The sequence below is a fragment of the Orycteropus afer genome, unplaced genomic scaffold, assembly GCF_000298275.1.
Source record: "Orycteropus afer afer isolate SDZICR_OR568_19922 unplaced genomic scaffold, OryAfe1.0 scaffold00017, whole genome shotgun sequence".
In the NCBI taxonomy this organism is placed as follows: Eukaryota; Metazoa; Chordata; class Mammalia; order Tubulidentata; family Orycteropodidae; genus Orycteropus; species Orycteropus afer.
In genome coordinates this window covers 10054402-10078041 of record NW_006921604.1, presented here as the reverse complement: position 1 = coordinate 10078041, position 23640 = coordinate 10054402, and the positions used below count along the sequence as shown (strand labels likewise).

Genomic DNA, 23640 nt, shown 5'->3' with positions numbered 1-23640 from the left:
CTTATTGAGTGCAACAATGAAGGGGCATTTTTTAGATTTCAGAAGGTTGATAGATTCAATTGTCTGAGGCTCCAAACCATGCATAATATCAACAACTAAAATGGCAATATCACAAAGAGAGCTTCCTCTGTTTCTCAGATTACTGTTGAAAAGAGGAAGAAAATGTACAAATAAAAAGCCTTGAAATAAATATTTTTGCTCAAATTGACACTTTTAATTTCTTTTTATAATCAAAACAAAGAGTATATGCATTAAATATTTAAAGCGTTATAAGCCTTTAACATGCCAAATGCTTATGCATATTTGACAAGACATAGTGAGCTGACATCAACTGGAATGAGTTAGTTCCAGAAGTTACTCCCATATTTCTGTCAATTTTCCTGTCCAAGGAGTATGGTCAGGACACAAAAGTGCAATATTCCACCTGTAATGGGTTTCACAGGAGACAGACCAGGTATGTATTAGATTTGTCTGTATTCCACACTGAGGTGTTCTTTCAAAATTAGGAAAGACTTCCCTCTAATAAAAACAAATAGCCAAATAAAACTACTAAATCAACAAGTCCAGATGAAGACTGTCAGAACAAAGATCTCAAATTGCTACCCAAAAAAGTTTGCTTGATGATAAAAGACTCAATTTGTTCTTACCTGAAAGACTCATGCCCAGGAGTATCAATAATCAGCATTCCTGGAATCCGCACATTTTCTCTATCAAACTAAAAATATATGGGAGAAAAGTGCAGCGCTTATGAAAGTTAAAACAGTGAAAGCTTCTTTATAAAAAAATTATTTTGCCTAAAAAATATCACCCTTACTTTTTCCAAATAAACTGTTTTAAAACAGTGAGTCATCCAACAAAGCATAACTGTTAATATTTTCATTAATATCAAGTTTGCAGGAAAAAACTGAAATGAGAAAACAACTTCTATACTTAGGTCATAAAACTATAGTGTAAATTTAAGCAAATTATTAATGTTACAATAACAGAGCCAATAATCTGAACGGAGACAAATGAAAGGTTAACACTCAAGAGAAGGTCCTCAATATTTGGAAAATTTATCTGGTCCAACTTTAAAGTGATTATAAACTCTCAGAAATATCCCAAAGAATATTTCAAACAAAATGTACCACATTGATCTAAAATGTTAAATAATAAACTTATACCCTGCTTTATTCAAATAACGTAAAAAATACTTGATTTTCTGGACAAAAATACACAAATGAACACAAACATTACAACAGGCCTCACTGTGACCTTCTCCTTTAACTTACAAGGCAATGACAGGTTAAGCATATCAAAAACAAAAAATATTTTTACTTAAAATCCAATACCCATTCCAGATAAAAACTTTCACCAAAACAGGAATAAAAGGAAAATTCCCCAGCATAATAAAGGACACATATGCAAAACCAACAGCCAAAATTATTCTCAATGGAGAGAGACTGAAACCATTCCCCTTGCAAACAGGAACCAGACAAGGATGCCCTCCATCATCACTTCTATTCAACACTGTATTGAAGTCCTAGCCAGGACAATAAGGCAAGAAAAGGAAATCAAAAGCATCCAAATTGGGAAGGAAGAAGTCAAACTATCCCTATTTGCTGATGATATGATCCTATACCTAGAAAACCCAAGAGACTCAGCAAAAAAACTACTGGAACTAACTGAGAGAGTTAGCTTAGTGGCAAGATACAAGATCAACATACAAAAATCAATTGGATTCCACTACACTAGCAAAGAGATTGCTCAAAAAGAAATAAGGAAATCAATACTATTTATAGTAGATACCAAAAAATTAAAATACTTGGGAATCAATCTTACTAGGGACACAAAAGACTTGTACGAAGAAAACTACAAAACACTACTTGAAAAGGATGGACTCTGGTAGGACCCTCAATACTATGGTCCTGGAATACACTGCGGGCCTGGAATAAAACTCACTGCCAGGGGCTGGCTCTTAGCCCAATAGTAACTAAGATGTTCACAGAGACCACTCAACCCAGGGTGATGCACCCACATACTCTATGGAGATGCATCCTTTGGAGCAACTGACCATGTGGCACCATAGGGGCAACATTCAGATGGAGGAATCTGAGGGGCATGGGGTGGGGGTGGGGGTTACTAGGAATGGAGGGGAGTAGGTTAGGGTTGGGGATGGTAGTTGGGGAGTGAAACGAAATGTTGAATGTAAAACAAACTCTGCTCTGTAAACTTGCACCTAAAGCACAATTAAAAAATAAATAAATAAAAACACTACTTGAAGAAACCATGAGAGATCTACATAAATGGAAGAACACACCATGCTTGTGGATAGGAATATTGAACATGGTGAAAATGTCAATACTACCCAAAGCAATCTATACAATGCAACCCCAATCCAGATCCCATCAGTATTCTTTAAGGAGATAGAGAAACCAATCACTAATTTTATATGGAAAGTATAAGCAAAGCACTACTGAAGAAGAAAAACAAAGTAGGTCTCACACTCCTGGATCTCAAAACCTACTATATAGCCACGGTAGTCAAAACAGCCTGGTACTGGTACAACAACAGACACATGAACCAGTGGAACAGAACTGAGAACCCAGAAATAGATCCATTGACCTATAGTTGGCTGATATCTGACAAAGGGCTGAAATCGATTATATGGAGAAGAAATGGTCTCTTTAACAAATGATGCTGGCAAACCTGGATATCCATTTGCCAAAAAATGAGACAAAATCTGTACCTCACACCATACACGAAAACTAAATCCAGATGGATCAAAGACTTAAATGTGAAACCTAAAACTATAAAGTTCCTCAAGGAAAAATAGGCACCAATTTAGGGGCTTTAATTTATGGTATAAACAGACTTTCAAGCATTACCCAAAATGCACAAACAGCTGAAAAGAAACTAGATGAATGGGACCTTCTAAAAATTAAATTCTTATGTGCTTCCAAAGACTTCTCCAAAAGAGTAAAAAGAGAACCTACAGATTGGGAAAAAATATTTGGCAACTACATATCTGACAAGGGACTTATCTCTAAAATTTACAGAAAACTCCAACACCTCAATAACAAAAACATTAACATCCAATTAAAAAATGGGCAGAAGACATGAACAGACACTTCACCAAAGAGGATATTCAAGTGACCAGCAAATACATGATGAAATGCTCACAATCATTAGCCATCAGAGATGCAAATCAAAATTCAAAACAACAATGAGATACCATCTCACTCCAGCACTAATGGCAATATTTAACAAGACAGAAAATAACAAATGCTGATGAAGATGTGGAAAGACCGGGACTTTCATACACTGCTGGTGGAGCTGTAAAATGATACAACCACCGTGGAAAGCAGGATGGGGATTCCTTAAAAAGCTGGAGTTAGAAATACCATTTGACCCAGCAATCCCATTACTAGGTAGGGCAATCTGCTTCCGTAGTAATACCATCTCGGAACCCAAGGACGGGTCGTTGTGAGTCGGGTCCGACTCGATGGCACATAACAACATACTAAAGAAGTGAGAGCCAGAACAAGAACAGATATATATGCACACCAATATTCATCACAGCACTATTTACAATAGCAAAAAGATGGAAACAACCTACATGCCCATCAACAGAAGAATGAATAACCAAACTATGTTACATACACATAGTGGAATACTATGCAACACACTAAAGAACAATGTGGAATCTGCAAAACATCGCATAACATGGATGAATTTGGAGGACATTATGCTGAATGAAATAAGTCAATCACGGAAGGACAAATACAGTATTAGTTCATTACTGTAAAAAGTCAAGGAAAGGTTTATATATGGAAGGAAACTTTCTTTGTTGGTTACCGGGGTGGGAGGGGAGGGGAGGGAACAATGCAAAAAATAAAAAACACAGATCCATGTCACTTTAGTTTTGTGTATTTCACTGTACATAAATTGTATTTCAATAAAATACATTTAAAAATATTTTTACACTTATCTACACTTTTGTTAATAAAAAAATGAGTTTTCAAATTTTTATCTCCTGAACTATGTCAAAATAATTCAAAGGTATGTTTCAAGTTTGTACTCAAATCTGTATATGTCAACATTTACTGAGCACCATAATTAAATATTTCCAGTTCAGTTTCTTGAATACAAATAATAAAGTTCTACAACTCTTTGTTATATAAAGGTTATCTTAAGAACTTTGATATAGACCTACTAAAATCCTTGCTCTTTAAGCCATGTTGTAAAATAACATGAGACCTGATGCTCTGCCAAAGTGGGAGAAAAAGCTGACACTAGGTAAAGTACAACCAACATAAATGTTAATTTGCACAGTCTAGAAAATGAAAATCTCCATGTGCTAGAAACGAGGAGGGAGCCTGGGAGCCAAAAAAGTTGAATCATCTAATTTTATGCTACAGGGAATTAAGAGAGTAATGGACTAAAATGTTAAGTTCTACCTTAAGTGCTAACTACCTAGAAGCTGGTTCAATATTCAATCAAGACAAAATTCATGATCTTAGGCCCATCTGAATCAAGGGGCTGAAATAGAGATAACTGCATGAGGTAGGACCTGAAAGGGTTAACTCCTCCTGTATTAGGGGAACTATAAAAACACCAACAGCACAAAGAACAAAATGGAAATATGTTCCTAACTTAGGTTCAGGAAGAAAGGCGATAAGATTTGTGTTAAAAATCTTAACACTCAATTACATAGATAGTACAAACTCTCAAGGCAAAAAATGAAAACTGAGCTCTAGGCTAGTGACAATTCCAAGGGGTGGCTGACGGGCCCTGGAAAGGCAAATAAAGAGAAACTCCCAGAACACAGTGCACACAGTACTAATGCTGGAAAAGGAAAATAAACATAAAACATCTGCGGGAAGATGAGACTACAACTAAAAACCTACAAACCAAAGAAGACGATAATCCTTAATAATGTAGAGGCATCCATAATAGAAAGTACTTCCAAAGACCTTTAACAGAAATAAATGCATTTAAAATCACTTAAGTAGTAAAAGAAGGACTTATAACCATGACAGACTATGAAGGTGCACGCTCTAAAAGGAGCTCCAAAGGGAGAAGAATGAAGAGAGTATCTGACGATACAAGAATAAAAAACTATAAATTAAAAAAAAATCATTTCAGAAATGAGTAAACTAGAATGAACACAAGTGTGAATAAACACAACTGATTCTGTTTCAGAAAAAATAACAGATGGCAAGGAGGAAAGTTTGTAATAGAAAGAAAAGATCAAAAGGATTTGAAAGAAAAGTGACTCCTGTGATAGAACTCTGATTGTAACATGTAATCAAAATCCTTGAAAAATAACAAATTCTAAAAACTTAAAGTTACATATTTAAATAGAATGCCACTTGAATATTCATCTAGAACAAGCAAAAGTAAAATGCAAAACGACCAAATGACTTATGTTGCTGTTGTTAGGTACCATCAAGTCATCACGGATTCAAAATACTGCCTGGTCCTGCACCAACCTCACAATCCTTGGTATATCTGAGCCCATCGTTGCAGCCACTGTATCAATCCATATCATTAAAGGGCTTTCCCCACTTTCGATGACCCTCCACTTTACCAACCATGAAATCCCCCTCCAGGGAATTGGCCCTTCTGACAACATAACTGAAGTAGGTGAGATGAAGTCTGGCCATTCTCCCTTCCAAACAGCATTCTGGCTGTACTTCTTCCAGGACAGATTTGTTAGTTCTCCTGCCAGTAGTACATGGTACTTTCAGCATTCTTTGCCACCACCACAACTCAAAAGCATCACCTCTTCTTCAGTCTTCCTTATTCATTGTCCAGCTCTCACATGCATATTTTGTTACATGCCATCGAGTTGTTTCTGACTCACAGAGACCCCTATGCACAGCAGAACGAAACACCGCCCGATCCCACACCAGCTCCATGATCCTTGCTATACTTGAGCCCACTGTCACAGCCACTGTGTCAATCCATCTCATTGAAGGCCTTCCCCTCTTTCGTTGACCCTCCACCTTACCAAGCATGACATCCTTCTCCAGGGAATGGTCCTTTCTGACATGACCAAAGTAGGTGAGATGAAGTCTGGCCATTCTCGCTTCCAAGGAGCATTCATTCTGGCTGCACTTCCTCCAGGACAGATCTGTTAGTTCTTTTAGCAGTCCATGGTACTTTCAGTATTCTTTGCCAGCACCACAACTCAAAAGCATCAACTCTTCTTCAGTCTTCCTTATTCATTGTCCAGCTCTAACATGCATATGAGGAGACTAAAAATATCACGGCTTGTGTCAGGTGCACCTTAGTCATCAAGGAGATATCTTTGCTCCTCAGCACTTGAAAGAGGTCCTTTGCAGCCGACTTGCCCAATGCTATACGTTGTTTAATGTCCTGACTGCTGCTTCCATTGGCATCAATTGTATAACTAAGCAATGTGAAGTCTTTGACAATTTCAATTTTCGGTACAGTGACTATATTCCTTCCATCTTCTTTTGCTGTTTCTTACATCATTCGATATTTTGCCCATAGAATCTTTCAATACTGCAACTCAAGGCTTGAATTTTTTTTCAGTTCTTTCAGCTTGAGAAATGCTGAGTATGTTCTTCCCTTTTGGTTTTCTTACTCCAGGTCTTTGCACATTTCATTATAAAAATTGACATTGTCTTCTCCAGGTGTTCTATGAAATCTTCTGTTCAGCTCTTTTATCTTGTCATTTTTTCCATTTGCTTTAGCTACTCTCCATTCAAGAGCAAGTTTCAGAGTCTCTTCTGACATTCATTTTGTTTTTTTCTTCCTTTCCTGTCTTTTTAATGACCTTTTGCTTTCTTCATGGATGATGTTTTTGACGTGTTCCCACCCACAATTCCTCTGGTTTTCAGTCACTGCTGGTCAATGCGTCAAATCTATTCTTCAGATGGTCTCTAAATTCAGCTAGGATTTAATCAAAGTCATATTTTGGCTCTTATGGACTTGTCTTAATTGTCTTCAGCTTCAACTTGAACTTGCACATGAGCAGTTGAGGTCCATTCCACAGTCAGCTCCTGGCCTTATTTTGGCTAAAGATATATGGAGCTTCTCCATCACCTCTTTGTAAAGATGTAGTCGATCTGATTCCTGTATACTCCATCTGGTGAGCTCACATGTACAGGTGCTATTTATGTTGTTGAAAAGGTATTTGCAATGAATAAGTTGTTGGTCTTGCAAAATTCTATCATGCAGTCTCTGGTGTCATTTTCTATCACCAAAGCCATATTTTCCAACTACTGGTGATTCTTCTTTGCTTTCAACTTTCGCATTCCAATCAGTAGTAATAATCAATACATCTTGATTGCATGTTCAGTCAATTTCAGACTGCAGAAGTTAGTAAAAATCTTTAATTTCCTTGTCTTTGACTTTGGCAGTTGATGCATAAATTTGATTAAAGGTAGTATAAATTGGTCTTCCTTATAGGCATATGGATATTATCCAATCACTGACAGCACTGTACTTCAGGATAGATCTTGAAACATTCTTTGTGATGATGAATGTCACGCTGTTCATCAATTTGTCATTCCTGACATAGTAGATCAAATGCTTGTCTGATTCAAAATGGCCAAAACCACTCATTTCAGCTCACTAATGCCTAGGATGGGAGCTCTGGTAGCACAGTGGCTAAGGCACCTGACTGCTAACCAGAAGGCTGGCGGTTCAAACTCACCAGCCACCTCTCGGAAAGAAGATGGGGCAATCTACTTCCGTAGTGATACTGCCTCGGAAACCCAAGGAGGGGTCGCTATGAGTCGGGTCCGACTCGATGGCACATAACAACAACAACAACAATGCCTAGGATACAATTTTTTGGCATTCCATTTCATTTTTGACAACTTCCAATTTTCCTAGATTCATACTTCATACATTCCATTATTAATGAATGTTTGCGGCTGATTCTTCACATTTTGAATTGCGCCACATCAGGAAATTGAGGTCTCAAAAGCTTTACTCCATCCATGTCATTAGAGTCGACTCCACTTCGGGGAGGCAGCTCTTCCCTAGTTGTATTTTGAGTGCCTTCCGACCTGATGGGCTCATATTCCAGCACTGTATCAGACAACGTTTCAGGGCTATTCATAAAGTTTCCCAGTAATATATCAGACCATGTTTCACTGCTATTCATAAAGTTTTCAATGGTCAATGCTTTGAGAAATGGATGCCCCCTTCCTTCTTCTGAGTCTGTCTTAGTCTGGAAGCTCTGCTGAAACCTGTCCACCATGGGTGATCATGATGTATTTAAAATATCAGTAGCATAGCTTCCAGCCTCACAGCAATACACAAGCCACCACAGTATGATAAACTGACAGACAAGTAAATGACTTACTTACAAGAGAATGGAAATCACCTTGTCACCAAACTTGAATAGCAATACTTTATGCCAGATATAACTGGAATAACACGTAAGATACTTAAGGAAAGAAAATGTGACCCAGTATTTTACATGTAGCCACTGGCTTTCTAGTACAAATACTACAAAAGTCTTCCATATTCAAAACCTTAAGAAACATCATTCCCATGATTCCTTTCTCAGGAAGCTAAACTTTATAAAAGCCAAATTTAAAGATAATAAAAACCAGAGACAAGCTCAGAGACTCTTTTTACATGAAGAACTAAGACAACATATGAAATAAAGGTAGAAACTATCATGTAAAACATATTTTCTGTGTGTCAGTTATCAACTGACTGAATTTCAGCTCCAAATTCATCACTTTTACCTCCTCTGGGATAATGGAACTGGACCTTATAAATAATTCTCCTCTTGCTAATGAGCAATATTAAACTTTGTCATGAGAGAGCTTTGAAGGAACACTGGAAGAGGAAAGGGTTTTCTATTCTGGGTTCTAGTGAGCTCACCATGTGTATGTGTGTGTGTATGTGTGTGTGTGTGTGTTAAGTTCCTACACTGTCAGTGGCCCTGGTGATGAGCATCTCCCTAGCCTCCCCTAGTAAATCTTTTCACAATGGAAGAGCGATCTTTCTGCAGTAAGTACCACCTCTAATCAAAGCATTTTGAAGCAAAATTCAGCAGCATTAAACTCAAAACCTCATTATTTTTAAGTCAATTCCAGCTTACAGAAATCCCTATAGGAGAGAGTAGAACTATTCCACAGGGTTTCCAAGGCTGTAATCTTTACAGAAGTAGATTGCTATGTCTTTCTTCCTTGGAGCAGTGGGTAGGTTTAGGGTGGCTGGTGGGTTCAAACTGCTGACCTATCAGCAGCCAAGTGCTTATCCATTGCCCCACCAGGGCTCCTATCAGAAGCATTACCAAGTTCAAATTCAAGGCAATGCTACCAACAAGTTCTGCAGGTGTCCCAGCTCACTTCTATCTGATTTCTTAACAATAGCTTCCAAGTCAATCAATAGCAACCTCCCAATTCCCAACAGCTTTCTAGGAATCCAGCTGGCTTTCCAGAAGCAAGTCAGCAACCCCTAGGACAGCTTTCTGGACAGTTTTGTCAGCATCCTCATATATGGTTGGTTTTGTGCAGCATTAGCCTGGGACTGTGGACCAGCTCTGGCCCAGGACAACCCAGAGTACTTTTCTGAAATACAGTGAGCTTCAAGCATACCCCTCCAGTGAAGTCTGAATACCTGCCTTCGGGAGCATTCTCTGCCTCCAACTTTGTTCTTTCTTTGTTTTCCAAATTTGTTTAACTTCCCTCAACTCTTATGTATCTTTGTTCTCTTTTTCTCCCCTGTTAACTAATTCACTATTACTGCAATCCATTTCATAATTTTTTATACCAAATCTCCCTGTTCAAATTACTGTGTGGTTTGTCTCCTGACAGAGTATAACTGTTAAAATAAAATGAACCAAAACCAAGAAAGAATGAATGGGAAACATCTACACATATGTACTTTTCAAAAACTGCTTCAGTAACCATGCAGGTGACAGTCTCAGTACCACTATTCTGAGAAGGTATGTGTGATACAGAATAAAGCAAACAAGTAATTGTGTGACAATCTAATCCTATCATCCCCAGCCCAGTGTCCTTCAGACTTAGGAATCTCAATGTAGGGGAAAAAAAGAGATACAGATGTAAGAAGAGGCTAAGATAACATTCTTAAGTCCTAAATGCAAATTACAGGTATCAGAATGATCACGTGAGGAGTTCTATTTTTTTACAAACATACTCACCTCTTAATCTTCCAGCTCTGTCCACTGCCTGTGTCTGAGATTGTGGCCCTGAGAACTATTTTCCATTAAAACTAACCAGGCCTTGGGTAGGATATTTAAAAGATGAGCCTTAGACATCCTGTTATACCAGATACATGGATGCAATCAAAGACTAAGACTACAAAAATTACATCAAAAAGACTCAGAAACCAACTATTGAGCAAAGATTTGACTATCTCAGCATCAACAATTGAAATGGATTGAAATACAGTATATAAATTTATACCTTTAGTTCATAATAATGTAAAACAAAACCAAATTGGCCACTCTTTAATTTAAAAGCTGAAAATAAAAAGAGTGAATCAGATGTTTATTCTGCCTTTCTTATGCTTACTTTATAAGAAAATTATCAATCAATAGGTGAGGTAAAGCTTCTCTATAGCAGTAATCCAATAAAAAAGATGGATGACAGAATTGGTATATCACCATTTTGCAATCCTTAATAAATTAAGAGGTAGAGATTACCTTAAAAGTTATACTTGGATACAAGAAGAGGGTTTGCTTTAGGAAAGGGCAAGTAGAGGGCTTCTGAGATTCCATCAAGGCTCTATTTTCTAGTAAGTATGACACTTAAAAAGGTGTTTGATCAACTGAGATTTACATGTATCTCATGTGATTTCTCTTATGGTGTTATATAAATAACATGAATGACCTCCAAATTAGTAGAAAGAAATAAGGGGCATAAAATATAATCAATTTGTCAGAAGGAAAAAAAGTTTGGGGGAGGAAACAGCATTTTTAACGTGGAGATACATGGTAAAAGTATTAAAACATGGAAGGAATGACATACTCCAACTTCTGAACAATGGAAGAAAGGGATGGAAGGTGAGGCTTCCTACACTATCTAATGTTTTATTTCTTTAGAACAAAGATCTGAAAGAAAATTTTATATACATTATTTCTACATGGTGAGCATATGGGTCTCTGTTACACTATTTTTTATGCCCTTTTCTTCCTATGTTTTAAATAGCTTCTCTCTTAATTTTTAGACATTAAAATACTCGTATGAAATACAGTGTACTTACATTTTTAATCATCTTAGTCTGTTCATTAATAGCTTCAAGGGGGACATTAGTGGCCCCAATTTGTTGTGTGATGCCTCCTGCTTCACCGTCTTGAACATGAGTGTGCCGGAGCTTTGAGAAAACAGTAAAGTCAGATTTGTATATTGAAATGGAAAATTTTGAAAGCAAAAGTAATAAGAAATTATTAATTTACTTGCTTTAAACAGATATGCCTATATGTGCTATGGTTTTTATTAGCTTTTAATAAGCTATCAGTCACTTAATTAAAAAGCCGTATCAATGTACAAAATATTTTCTTACTTTATCCAAAATTTTTGTCTTCCCTGTGTCCACATGTCCAAGCACACAGATAATAGGGGCTCTTAACTTTTCTGTATTTACATTTTTACTGTGTTCTAGTCTCCGTTTCTATAAGTTAAAAAAAAAAAAATCACAAAATTAAACATTATTTCCAATTCTCATTATCATTATTGTTCGTTAAATATTTTCCTAGGCAACAGAATGCCATAACCTGCATCCAAGTTCTTCGTTAATCTTACTACATGTAATTACATTTTACAATGTAAACTTTAAAATCCTATTTCCATCACAGCAGCTTTGGACAAGGACAAACCTGTTTGGTATAGATTTCAGAGTAGCACTGTTAAATATAATTAAGAATTGTGTAAAGTGTCAGCTCAAACATTCTGAACACTCTGGTAAAAAGCTACTTTAACAAAATATAATGAATACAAAATGAATAGATTTTCCCATCAAACTTACTATACAGCACAACCTCTAATTTATGTAGGAGTCTATATAAAAGTAAGCATTCTACGGCATTAAAAAAATTCATTAGAACCTAAGAATTGTAAAATCACTAAAAGTAATTTATTTCATGCTTTAGAGCAGCATACAAATGATACAAAAATTCCCTCAAATAAGAGTGTTTTTATTAAGCTTATGCACAAATAAGTCCAATGACATTGTATTTCTTATAAATAATGCTCGTTATACATTTTTGTCAACCCACAATCTCCCAAGTATTATTTTCGTAAGCACACTATGCCATTATTTTCACATGTGGCTAACTTCAACTGACATTAAGAAAATATGATTAAACTAAGAAATAAGCAGACCTAATACAATCTAATGATTTCACTTAAGATGATCAAACAGGGTTTTCACATTCAACTGCTGAGCTAATAATGTGCTGCAATTATCAACTTAATCTCATAGAAGCAAATGCAATTTCAAATGCTTGTTTTCCAATTACCATGGGACTACCAAACTCAATCTATAACTTCTTGACCATGACTTCTATCTTCATTATACAACTATGAACAAAATTTACATTTCCATACTATTTTCATACTGCAGTGTAGTAAATTACTTAGTGTGGCTTTTCTACCCATAAGTCTTTGTAAACTCCAAGGTGGGATTTGCTATGAGCAACTGAGGAGCTCCTGATTGCTAAAGTTGTCCACCTGGACTATTTCTGTTGGGAGTGGCACAAAACAATGTTCTGGGAGGTGCCCACTCTCTCTCAGGTGCTTAGAGTTCTGATGCTATGACTGGCTAGTTTGACCACCCTGCCGGGCTCAAAAGGAGGCCTCCTAGAGGCAGAACTCTCTCTGACTTGTTGAGGAAGACGTGCTGCTGAAAGAGACACTGGCTCCTGAGACACACGTTGCTTGGAAAGAGATGCAAGAGACACGCATTGCTGAGTGAGACACCGAGGGACCAGCACTGCTGAGAAAGAGACTGTGAGAGACTGCTGGCCGAGGGATGGTGGGCTGGGAGAGAGACTGAACGGTTTTTCCTGAACTAGAATTGTAGCCTGTGGTGCTTCCCTAATAAACCCCATAATCTGTGAGCTCTGTGTGGCCCTGCAGTGAATTATCGAACCCAGGAGAGAGGTGGTGGGTGCTCTGGGAGGAACAGTTGGAGAAAGGGCTGGAGGGAGGCAGCATGTCTGGCCTGGCAGGAATAGGCCTTGGGTTACTGCTGGTAATCCTGTCCTCCTCTTGTGGGATTAGAGGAGGTCAGAACATGTGTCTTCCTTGCCATTTTTGCACATACACCTAAGTAGGAGATTAAAGAAAAAGAACAGAATGAAAGAAAATGAACAGAACAATATGATTTACAAGTAATACAGGAGGACGGGTGAATAAGGACAAAATTCACTTATGGAAATATCATGAGATAAGTACAATATCCAAATGAAACAGACTTTCATCAAAACCCTGAAGCAATGTCATTTATAAAATCATTTCCTAGCTATAAACGATCTCAAATTCACTCTCATGACTTTAATTAAGATTTAAAATGGATGAATTTGTGTCTTTTCCCACACTTGGTTAAAGTGTTACACTTTTCTGAAGGACAATGTGGTATGTAGATTTTGACTCAGACATTTCACCTCTACAGAGTTATCCTCAAATAACATCAGGCCAAGTCTACAAAAATATACAGGTACTACTGTGTTTGTTTATTGCAGTATTGTTTAAGATAGTGAAAAATTAGTAGCAATTTAATGTTCTTTAGTAGAGAATTTCATAAAGAGTGTTTTTAAAGCCCAGAGAGGATGCCTATCTACCTGCATAAGAATCATGTAAGTAAAGATACTTATCCACAATGGAGATTCTGACTCAGGAAGTCTACCATAAAAGTTCAGAAAATTAAAATGTAACAAGATTTTAGAACAATGAAATTAAATTAGGATCCTTTTATAAAAGAGAATAGAAAAAGTAGCTGTAAAACATGCTAAAAGGCAGAACTTCTTAAATGATGGATAAGGAGATTAGCAAATCCTGTCTTTAGAAAAAAACAACGCTAAACCTAGACAAAATATTAAAAAACCACCATTTAAAGACTGGATATTGGCCGAAGGCATATAATAGAGAACACTTACTTTAAGAAAATTTACTGACCTTCAGTAAAACCAGTGCAAGTCTGAGAAATTTTAGACAGGGGCTGGTCCATCACCCTCCTCCCACTACTACAGCTCCATGGGGTAGAACTGGTAAGGGACTGTGAGATGAGACATTTCATTACCTAGGCTGTCATAAAAGACAGTCATGATTTCAATGGCAAATATAGAGGGAATGGTAAAATCACAGCTACAATAAGGTCTCAACACCATGATGTGATAACCTAGAAGATCACACAGAAATTGAATAAGGAGATCATGGTCTGAAAGGCTATCCTCACGTGGAAGGTTGCATGTACACTCAGATAGAAAGGTCCTCAGTGAGCTACCTGTTCCTGGCTCAGTAAGACCTTGCAAGTGTACAAAGTTAAAACCACAGGAGAATAATTAACTCTCTGAAGTTTGGATTGTATGCCTTAAGTCATATAAAGATTCACAGGCAAAAAATGAAAGCCTTACTGGCCTGAAAACAACCATTAGCTGACCACTAGAATATGTGTAACACCTCTAAAACTAGACTTACGAACTAAAAAAAATATTAAAAGAAGAAACAGAAGCAAAAAAATTGAGAAAAGACATTAGTAGCTACACGATAGGACAAAGACTTCACTGAATTAGCCCATGCAATTCACTAAACAAGCAAACAAAAAACAGCCATAACTACCAACTCTTTGGGAACTCTGGTAGCATAGTGGCTAAGGCACTTGACTGCTACCAGAAGGCTGGCGGTTCAAACCCACCAGCCACTCCTCGGAAGAAAGGTTGGGCAATCCTACTTCCGTAGTGATACTGCCTCGGAAACCGAAGGAGGGGACGCTATGAGTTGGGGCCGACTCGATGGCATATAACAACAACAACCACCACCAACTCTTTTGGGGAACCAGCAAAATTAAGAGTTGCTAAAATATACTATCTGAAATGACCACTTGTCAGTAAAAAATTTAACAAGGCATAAAAAGTAACAGGAAAATATGACCTAAAACAGGGAAACAAGTGATCAATAGAAACTGTCTCTGAGGAGCCCAGAATAAGCAAAGACTTAAAAAGCAGCTATTATAAATATGTTCAAAGAACTAAAGAAATCTTGTTTAAAGAAGTGAAGGAAAGTAGAATGGCAATGACTCATAAAAACTATTAATAAAGCAAAACAAATTATTTTTAAAAGCACACAAAAATTCTGGAGTTAAACAGTTTGATAACAAATTTAAAAATTCACTAGAGTGGCTCAACAACAGATCAGTGCTGGCAGAAGAATCAGAGAACTTTAAGATAAATTAATAGAAATTATCAAAATGGTACAACTAAAGGGAAGAAAAATGAATAGACCTTTAGAAACATGAGTAACAAAATTAAGTGCACCAATGTGCAAATAAGGGGAATTCCAAAAGGAGAGGACAGAGAGAAATAGGCAGTAAGAATATTTCAAGAAATAATGTCCAAGAACTGTCAAAATTTGATGAAAACTATTATCTGTATAGTCAAGAAGCTCAATCAACTCCAAGTAGGATAAACTCAAGTATTCACAGGTACATACATCACAGTTAAACTGCTGAACGCCAAAGTCAAAAATAAAATCCTGTCCACAACCGGAGAAAAATCATTCATCACATATAAAGGATCCCTAATAAGATTAATAGTTGACTTCTCATCAGAAACAATGGAGGCCAGAAGGCAGTAGGATGGAATACTCAAAAGTGTTGCAAGGAAAAGAATTGTCAATCAAGAATTGTGTGTGCAGCAAAATACTTAAAAAATAAAAATGATACGTTTGCCTACACTGCATATACATGCACTTATATAATAAAGCACAGATGGGGCACAGTTCTAGAGATTCTCTAGACATATCCAAACACTTCATGGGACTGGTTTATTGGGTTAAAAGGCTTGGAAACATACATAGTCTCTTGGGACAACTCAGTCAACTGGCATAACATAGGTCGTAAGGATAATGTTTTGATCCTTGGGTTCTTAAAAGCTTGTGATCAGCCATCTAAAATACAACTATTGGTCTCTACTCATCTGGAGCAAAAAAGGATGAAAGAAACAAAATATTCACAGAACTAACTAGTCCACAGAACTAAAAGCCCACACGAGATATAGCCTCAGCTAGCCTGAACTAGATAGTACCTGGCTAAGACTACTGACATTTCTGACCATTTAAAATGAGAAATAATACAATCCTTCAAAAACTCAGGAGAGGAGGAAGGAACATCAATCCTAGGAGGCTAATATTACCCTGATACAAAAGCCGAACACATCATAAGAAAAGCACTAATTAATAATATCCCTTATGGATCTAGACCTCAAAATTGTCAATTAAAAATCACCAAACCAAATCCAGTAACATATAAAGAGGATTATTGCCAAAGGAGCAAGGTGGCTGCATCTTTTGACCTCCTCTGACCCCATAAGAGAAAGACAGAATTACCATCAGTGGCCCAAGGCCTATCCCTGTGAGGCCAGAAATGCTGCCTTCCTCCAGACCTTTCACCAACCCTGACACCAACCATTCCTCCTGCAGCACCCACCACCTCTCTTCTGGGTTCGATTAATTCACCGCAGTGGCTACACAGAACTCACAGATTATGGGGTTTATTAGGGAAGAAACAGGCTACAACTCAAGTTCAGAAATGCACTCAGTCTCTTGTAGCCTGCTGTCTCTCAGCTCAGTCTCTCTCAGCAGTGCATGTCTCTCTCAGCGATGTGGGTCTCTCTCAAAAGTGCATGTCTCTCTCAGTCTCTCAGCAGTGCATGTCTCTCTCAGTCTCTCTCAAAAGTGCGTGTCTCTTGTGTCTCTCTCAGCAGCATATGTCTCTCATGTCTCTCAGTAGCGTGTTTCTCTCAGCAGCATATCTTTCTCAGCCAGCAGTCAGAGAGACTCCTTCTGCCTCTAGGAGGGCTCCTTTTTGAGCCTGGCAGAGTGGCCAAACCAACCAGTCTCAACATCAGAATTCTATACACCTGAGAAAGAGCAAACTTCCCAGAAAATTACTTGGTGCTACACACAACAGAAATACCCCAGGTGGATAACTTTAACAACCAGGAGTTACTCAGTTGCTCATGGCAAATTCCACCATGGAGTTTACAAAAACTTATGGCTAGAAAAGCCACACTATGTAATTTACTACACCACAATTATATACCATAATTAGTATAAGTAGGATTTAATCCAGGAATGAAAAGGTTCATTTTAAATGAAAAGGTTGATATTAAAAAGGTTGATTTAATATCTGAATATCAGTTAATGTAATATACCATATGTTAATAAAGGAGAAAAAACTCTCTGTAGACAAAAGCATCCAACACCAAACTCTCAACAAACTAGGAATAGAAGGGAATGCCCTCAAATTCATAAAAGCATCTATGAAAAAACCTACAATTAACACTGTGGTTGAGAAGCCCTGGTGATGTAATGGTTAAGTCGTTGGCTGCTTTCTGTTGAAAGGTCAGAGGTTGGAATCCATCAGCTCTCTGTGGAAGAAATATGTGGCAGTCTGCTTCCATAATGATAATGATCACAGCCATGGAAACCCATTGGGGTGGTCTACTTTGAACCATGGGGTTGCTATGAGTTAGAATTGACCAGACAGCAATAAGAACATCTTAGTTAATAGTGAGAATCTGAATGCTTTCCCCCAACAATCAGGAAAACAAAGCCAAGATGTCTATTCTTAACAGCTCTATCCAACATTATTTTATTCTAGCCAAGGTAAACAGGCAAGAAAAGGAAAGAAGAGACAAATCACATCGGAATGGAAAAAGTATAATTATTCACAGATGACATGAGCCTATTTACAGAAAATTCTCAGAAATTCACAAAAAATTTTTTTGGAATAAAAAAATAAAAACATTGTTGCAGGATATAAGATCAATATAAAAATTAATTACCTTCATATATGCTATCAATGAACAATAAAAAAATAAAATTAAGAAGATAATCCCATTCACAATAGCATCAAAAAATATTTAAATAGATATCAATTTAATAAACAAATTGCATGGTTCATACTCTAAGAATTACAAAGCATTACTGAGGGAAATTAAAGATCTAAATAGAGGGAGAGACAATCCATACTCATGAGTTGGAAGCCTTTCACATTCAAGATAATATCTATCAAAATCCTAGCAAGCTTTTTTCAGAAATTGGCAAGCTGATCCTAAAATTTATATGAAAAACTAAGCAATCCAGAATAGCTAAAACAATCTTGAAAAGGAAAAATTAAGTTTAAAGATTAATACTTCTTGATTTCAAGTTACTATAAAACTATAGCATAATCAAGACAAGTGTGGTACTGGCATTAGAACAGATTTAGAGGTGAACAGAATAGAATTTAAAGCCCCAAGAAGAACCCTAACATTTTGATAAAATGATTTTTGACAAACATGTCAAGGCAATTCAAAGGGGGAAAGGACAGATTTTCAACCAAAATTACTGGACTGACTGGATATACACACATAAAAAAATGAATTTAGTCCCTTTCTCACATCAGATATAAAAATTACCTTAAAATGGTTCATAGACACAAATGTTAAGAGTTAAAGCTGTAAAACTTTTAGAAGAAAACAGTTTAAGAAAATATATATGACCTTGAGTTAGGGAAGAATTTCTCCAATACAACATCATAGCACATTCTATAAAAGAAACATTTGATAAACTGGACACTATCAAATGTAAAACTTCTATCTTTCAAAGACACCATTAAGAAAATGAAAAGAACTCTTTCAACTCAATAATAAAGACAAATTATCCAATGAAAGTAGCAGGCAAAAATATGAATAGATGGTTCACAAATGAAGATAAGAATGGGCAAAAAAACCACACGAAGAGATGTTCAATTTCAAGAAAATACAAATTAAAGCCACAATAAGATACTACTTCACATCTACCAGAATAGCTATTATCAAAAAGACAGGCAGTAAAAAGTGTTAGAATCTATGTAGAGAAACTGGAACCCTCAATTGTGGCAACCTATAGTTGTGCAGCCACTCTGGAAAATAGTTTAGCAGTTTGTTAAAAAGTTAAACATAAATTTACCATACAATTCAGTAATTTCACTCCTAGGAATATATTCAGAAGAAATGAAACATGTAAAGCTAAGATTCATACACAAATGCTTATAAATGGCACTATAAAAAAATGGAAACAACTCAAAGGTACTTTAACTGGTAAATGTATAAAGAAATGTGGCCTATTCACACACAATACTATTTGGCAATAAAAAGGATCAAAATACATGTGACCACACAGATGAACCTTAAGAAACATTATAATAAGTAGAAGAAGCCAGACACAAAAGACTATATATTGTATGAGTCCATATATATGAAATTTCCAGAAAAGTCAAATATACAGAGACAGAAAGTAGACTAGCAGCTGCCTGGGATTGGAGGTATGAGTGTGGATGGGAAATAACTGCAATTTGGACAAATTTGAGGGTGAGTGATATGGTTTAAAACTGGACTGTGGTAATGGTTGCACATCTCTTTATATTTATACAAAGAAAACATTATACATTTATAACAGGTGATTTTTATGATATAAAAACCATGTATCAACAAAGCTGTTTTAAAAACTGTTAAGAGGTTCACAACATACTGTTTCAAGAAAAAAAAGAATATAATTATAGACTTATTTAACTTATTCTTAATAAAGCACTTTTAAAAATCTCATACACGCGGACTTCCGGTAAGATGGAAGAACAGGCAGACAAGTGACACAGACCATCTTCAACAAAGAAAAGAAAATCCAATTGACAGAGATACAGAAGATAATCCTGGAGCCCTGAGCTTTGAAAGGAACTACAGAGAAGTGGATTAGGCACCAACCAGTGGAAAAACCTGAACGAAAACAGTGAGTATAGAGAGAGTCAGAGCTGCAGACTGTCAGCTACTCTGACAGGACCAACAGCCTGAGTATTTCCAAGTGGTGTTGGGACCTAAGAATTGACCTAAAGATCAGCCCTGGCCACCAAGGGCTGCGGGGACGACTGCACTGGTGGCCTATGACTAGGAAGGGAAACAGCAAGGAGGGAGACAACCTGAGCTGTTGACTTTCTGCTGTCTGGAAGGCAAAGTCATTTTGGATATTTAAAGTGATCGAGGGTACAGCCATTTTCAGTGTTTATAAGCAGCAACCGTTTTGGACATTTTAAGTGACTAAGGGCGATGCCATTTTGAATGTTTACAAGTGGTGGCCATTTTGGATATTTACAAGCAGTGGCCATGCTGGATATTTAAAGTGACCAAGGGTACAGCCATTTTTAATCTTTACAAGTGGCAACCATTTTGAATTTTAAAGTGACAGCATTCTCATTTGGATACCAGGGACCTAAGAATAGGCTCTGTTTGCCAAGGTTGGCAGGGACATAAAAGAACTGACAACAGTAAAGGAGACAGGTGGTGAGTGTGTAAGTGCTGTCAACTAGTGAATAGAGGAGCACAGCACAGTACCCTGTTTGTGTAGATAACATAAAAAGAAAACAGAAATCATGGGCAAGTCACTCCAACATACAATCGCCAATTAAATATAAACACAAAAACATCACAATGCCTCAGAGACAACAGAGCATCACAAGAAAAAGCAGGAGAAACATGGGACCAGGATACAGACCCAAAACACATCCCTGAGGAAGACACAGCAGTGGAACTCCTGATAAGGAATTCAAAAGAATATTTAGGTATCTTAAAAGGATTGAGAGACAGATTAAGGAAAACACAGAAAAAAACCCTAGAAGAATTTCAGAAGAAAATACAAGAACAAAAGGACAAAATAAATGAAAAATCAGAAATGATACAAAATCTACAGATAGAAATCCAGAAGAGTAATAGAAAATTGTCAGAAATAGGTAACACATTGAAAGGGCAAAGGAGCAGAATTGATGCAATGGAAGACAGAATTAATGAGATTGAAGACAAATACCTGAATACTTCTTGGGAAAGGGATCAATAAGAAAAAAGATCAAAACAAAATGAAGAAAGCTAAGGCTCATGTGGGATACCATCAAAAGGAATAACCTACATGTCCTTGGAATTACAGAACAGGAAGAGAAAAAAAAAATCACTGACAAAATTATCCGAGATTTGTTGGAAGAGAACTTCCCTGATGTGATGAAAGATGAGAATATATCCATTCAGGAAGTCCAACGAACCACAAATAGGATAGACCCCAAAAGAAAATCACCAAGACATATCATCATCAAACTCACCAAAACCAAAGACAAAGAAAGAATCCTGAGAGCAGCATGGGAAAAACAAAAAGTTTCCTACAAGAGGCAACCAGTAAGACTAAGCTCGGATTTCTTGGCAGAAACCATGCAGGCGAGAAGACAATGGGACAGTATATACAACACCCTGAAAGAGAAAAATTTCCAGCCAAGAATTATGTACCCAGCAAAACTGTCCCTCAAATATGATGGTGAAATTAGGACATTTCCAGAAAAGCAGAAATTAAAGCAATTTGTTAAAACAAGACCAAACTTACAAGAGATGCTAAAGGCAGTCCTTTGGACAGAGAAGTAACAACAGTTACCAACAACTGACCATTAACACATATTATGACATAACCCAGAAACCAACCCAGCTATGGAAGTATCCAAAGTAAAGAAGCTAACAAGATTGTAAACAGGGAACCAGATACATCAATTGGCAAATGAGGACAACTACAAACCAAAAAGAGGGAAAAAACTGTCATTACAGAATTTCTAAATGATAAGGAAGTCAAGACAACTACAAGACAGGATGGACTGTTCTAAATTTGGGAAGAAAACTATAAATCACAGGGTAACCTCAAAGAAAAATGATAAACCCAGCACAAATATTTAGCAAATACTAAAACAATAGCAACAAAGGAAGGGATAACACGATTCATAAACAAAACAAGCTCTGCATAGAAAATTATATGGAACAAATAAATCGACACCACGAAAAAACACATAACAAAATTTATATTTGCCAATAATTACATACCTGGCAAGGGACTTATCTCTAAGATTTATAGAAAATTCTAATGCTCCAACACCAAAGAAATTAACAATCCAATTGAAAAATGGCCAGAAGACATGAATACACACTTAGCCAAGGAAGATATTCAGGTGGCCAGCTAATACATGAAGAGATGCTCACAATCACTGGCCACAAGAAAGATGCAAATCAAAACTATGAGATATCATCTCACCCCAGCACTGATGGCAAGGTTCAACGAGACAGAAAATAAATGCTGGCGAGGATGTGGAGAGATTGGGACTTTCCTACACTGCTGGAGGGACTGCGAAGTGACACAACCACTGTGGAAAGCAATATGGCGATTCCTCAGAAAGCTGGAATTGGAGATATCATTTGACCCAGCAATCCGATTACTAGGTACATATCCTAGACAGATGAGAGCCAGGACAGGAACAGATATATATGCACACTCATGTTCATCAAAGCATTATTTACAACAGCAAAAAGATGGAAACAACCTACGTCCCCATCAGCGGAAGAGTAGATGACCAAACTATGGTACTTACACACAATGGAATGCTATTCAGCACTAAAGAATAAGGTAGAGTCTGCAAAACACCACATAATATGGTTAAACTTGGAGGACATTATACTGAGTGAAATAAGTCAATCACAGAAAGGCAAATATAGTATTAGTTCATTGTTGTGGAGAGTCAAAGAAAGGTTTATATATGGAGGGAAACCATCTTTGTTTGGTTGCAAGGCGTGGGAGAAGAGGGGAGGGAACACTGCAAAAAAAAAATGCATTGACCCATGTCACTTTAGTTTTGTGTATTTCACTGTACATAAATTATGTTTCAGTAAAATGTATTAAAAAAAACAAAACAAAAAAATGCAACTGGGGAGTGGGATATGGGGAAACATCTATTTTCTGCTTAATAATCCTTTTCATTTGTTTTTAAATCAGGAAACAGTACAGAAACTTCTTCAGTCTTCAAACAGTGGACACAGAGCAAGGGAGTCAGGTTGAGCAGATATTGTAGGAACAGACAGAGTCACAACTTGGAGAAGAGAGGGGAATGCCATTAGCATCTAATGAGTGGAAGCCATGGACACTGTTCAACATCCTACAGTGAAAAGCCCCCACAAAAAATTATCTGATCAAAATGTCAACAGTGTCAAGGTTGAAAAACCCTAATTTAGAACAACTGAGCTTCTTGGTACTTTTGAATTCAGAAAATTTATTTCCAGTTAGACTTTATAGAAGAAAAAAAATCAAACACTGATATGTAGCCATTAAAAGAAAAAAAATGAAAAATTAGAATTACAGAAGATGAAGAAAAAGCTAAAACTGTTTTTAGTTTTAAAAGTGTTAAGCATTCTCAAGCAAACTACAGTAGTTTTTAATAGATTATTCTGACAGAACTAAAGAAAACTTTCTCCTGAAATCTATTACATCTACTGAACTAAACAAAAAAAAAAAAAAACAAAGCTCACTGCCGTTGAGTTGAATCCAACTCATAAGCTACGCCTCCCTGGGTTTCTAAGGCGGTATAACTCTACAGAAGTAGATTGCCCAG

At 36.8% G+C, this 23640-nt stretch overlaps 1 protein-coding gene across 1 annotated transcript in view; it reads right to left on the bottom strand.

Moving 5' to 3' along the window:
* Positions 1–23640, bottom strand: part of EIF5B (eukaryotic translation initiation factor 5B) — a 78390-nt gene that overhangs the window by 24186 nt on the left and 30564 nt on the right. Inside the window, exons 10-13 of the mRNA XM_007959534.2 lie at positions 11509–11616; positions 11209–11319; positions 648–715; positions 1–142 (exon numbers count right to left, since the gene is read on the bottom strand). Coding sequence (XP_007957725.2) covers positions 1–142; positions 648–715; positions 11209–11319; positions 11509–11616 — 429 coding nt within the window. The remainder of the gene's footprint in view (positions 143–647; positions 716–11208; positions 11320–11508; positions 11617–23640) is intronic.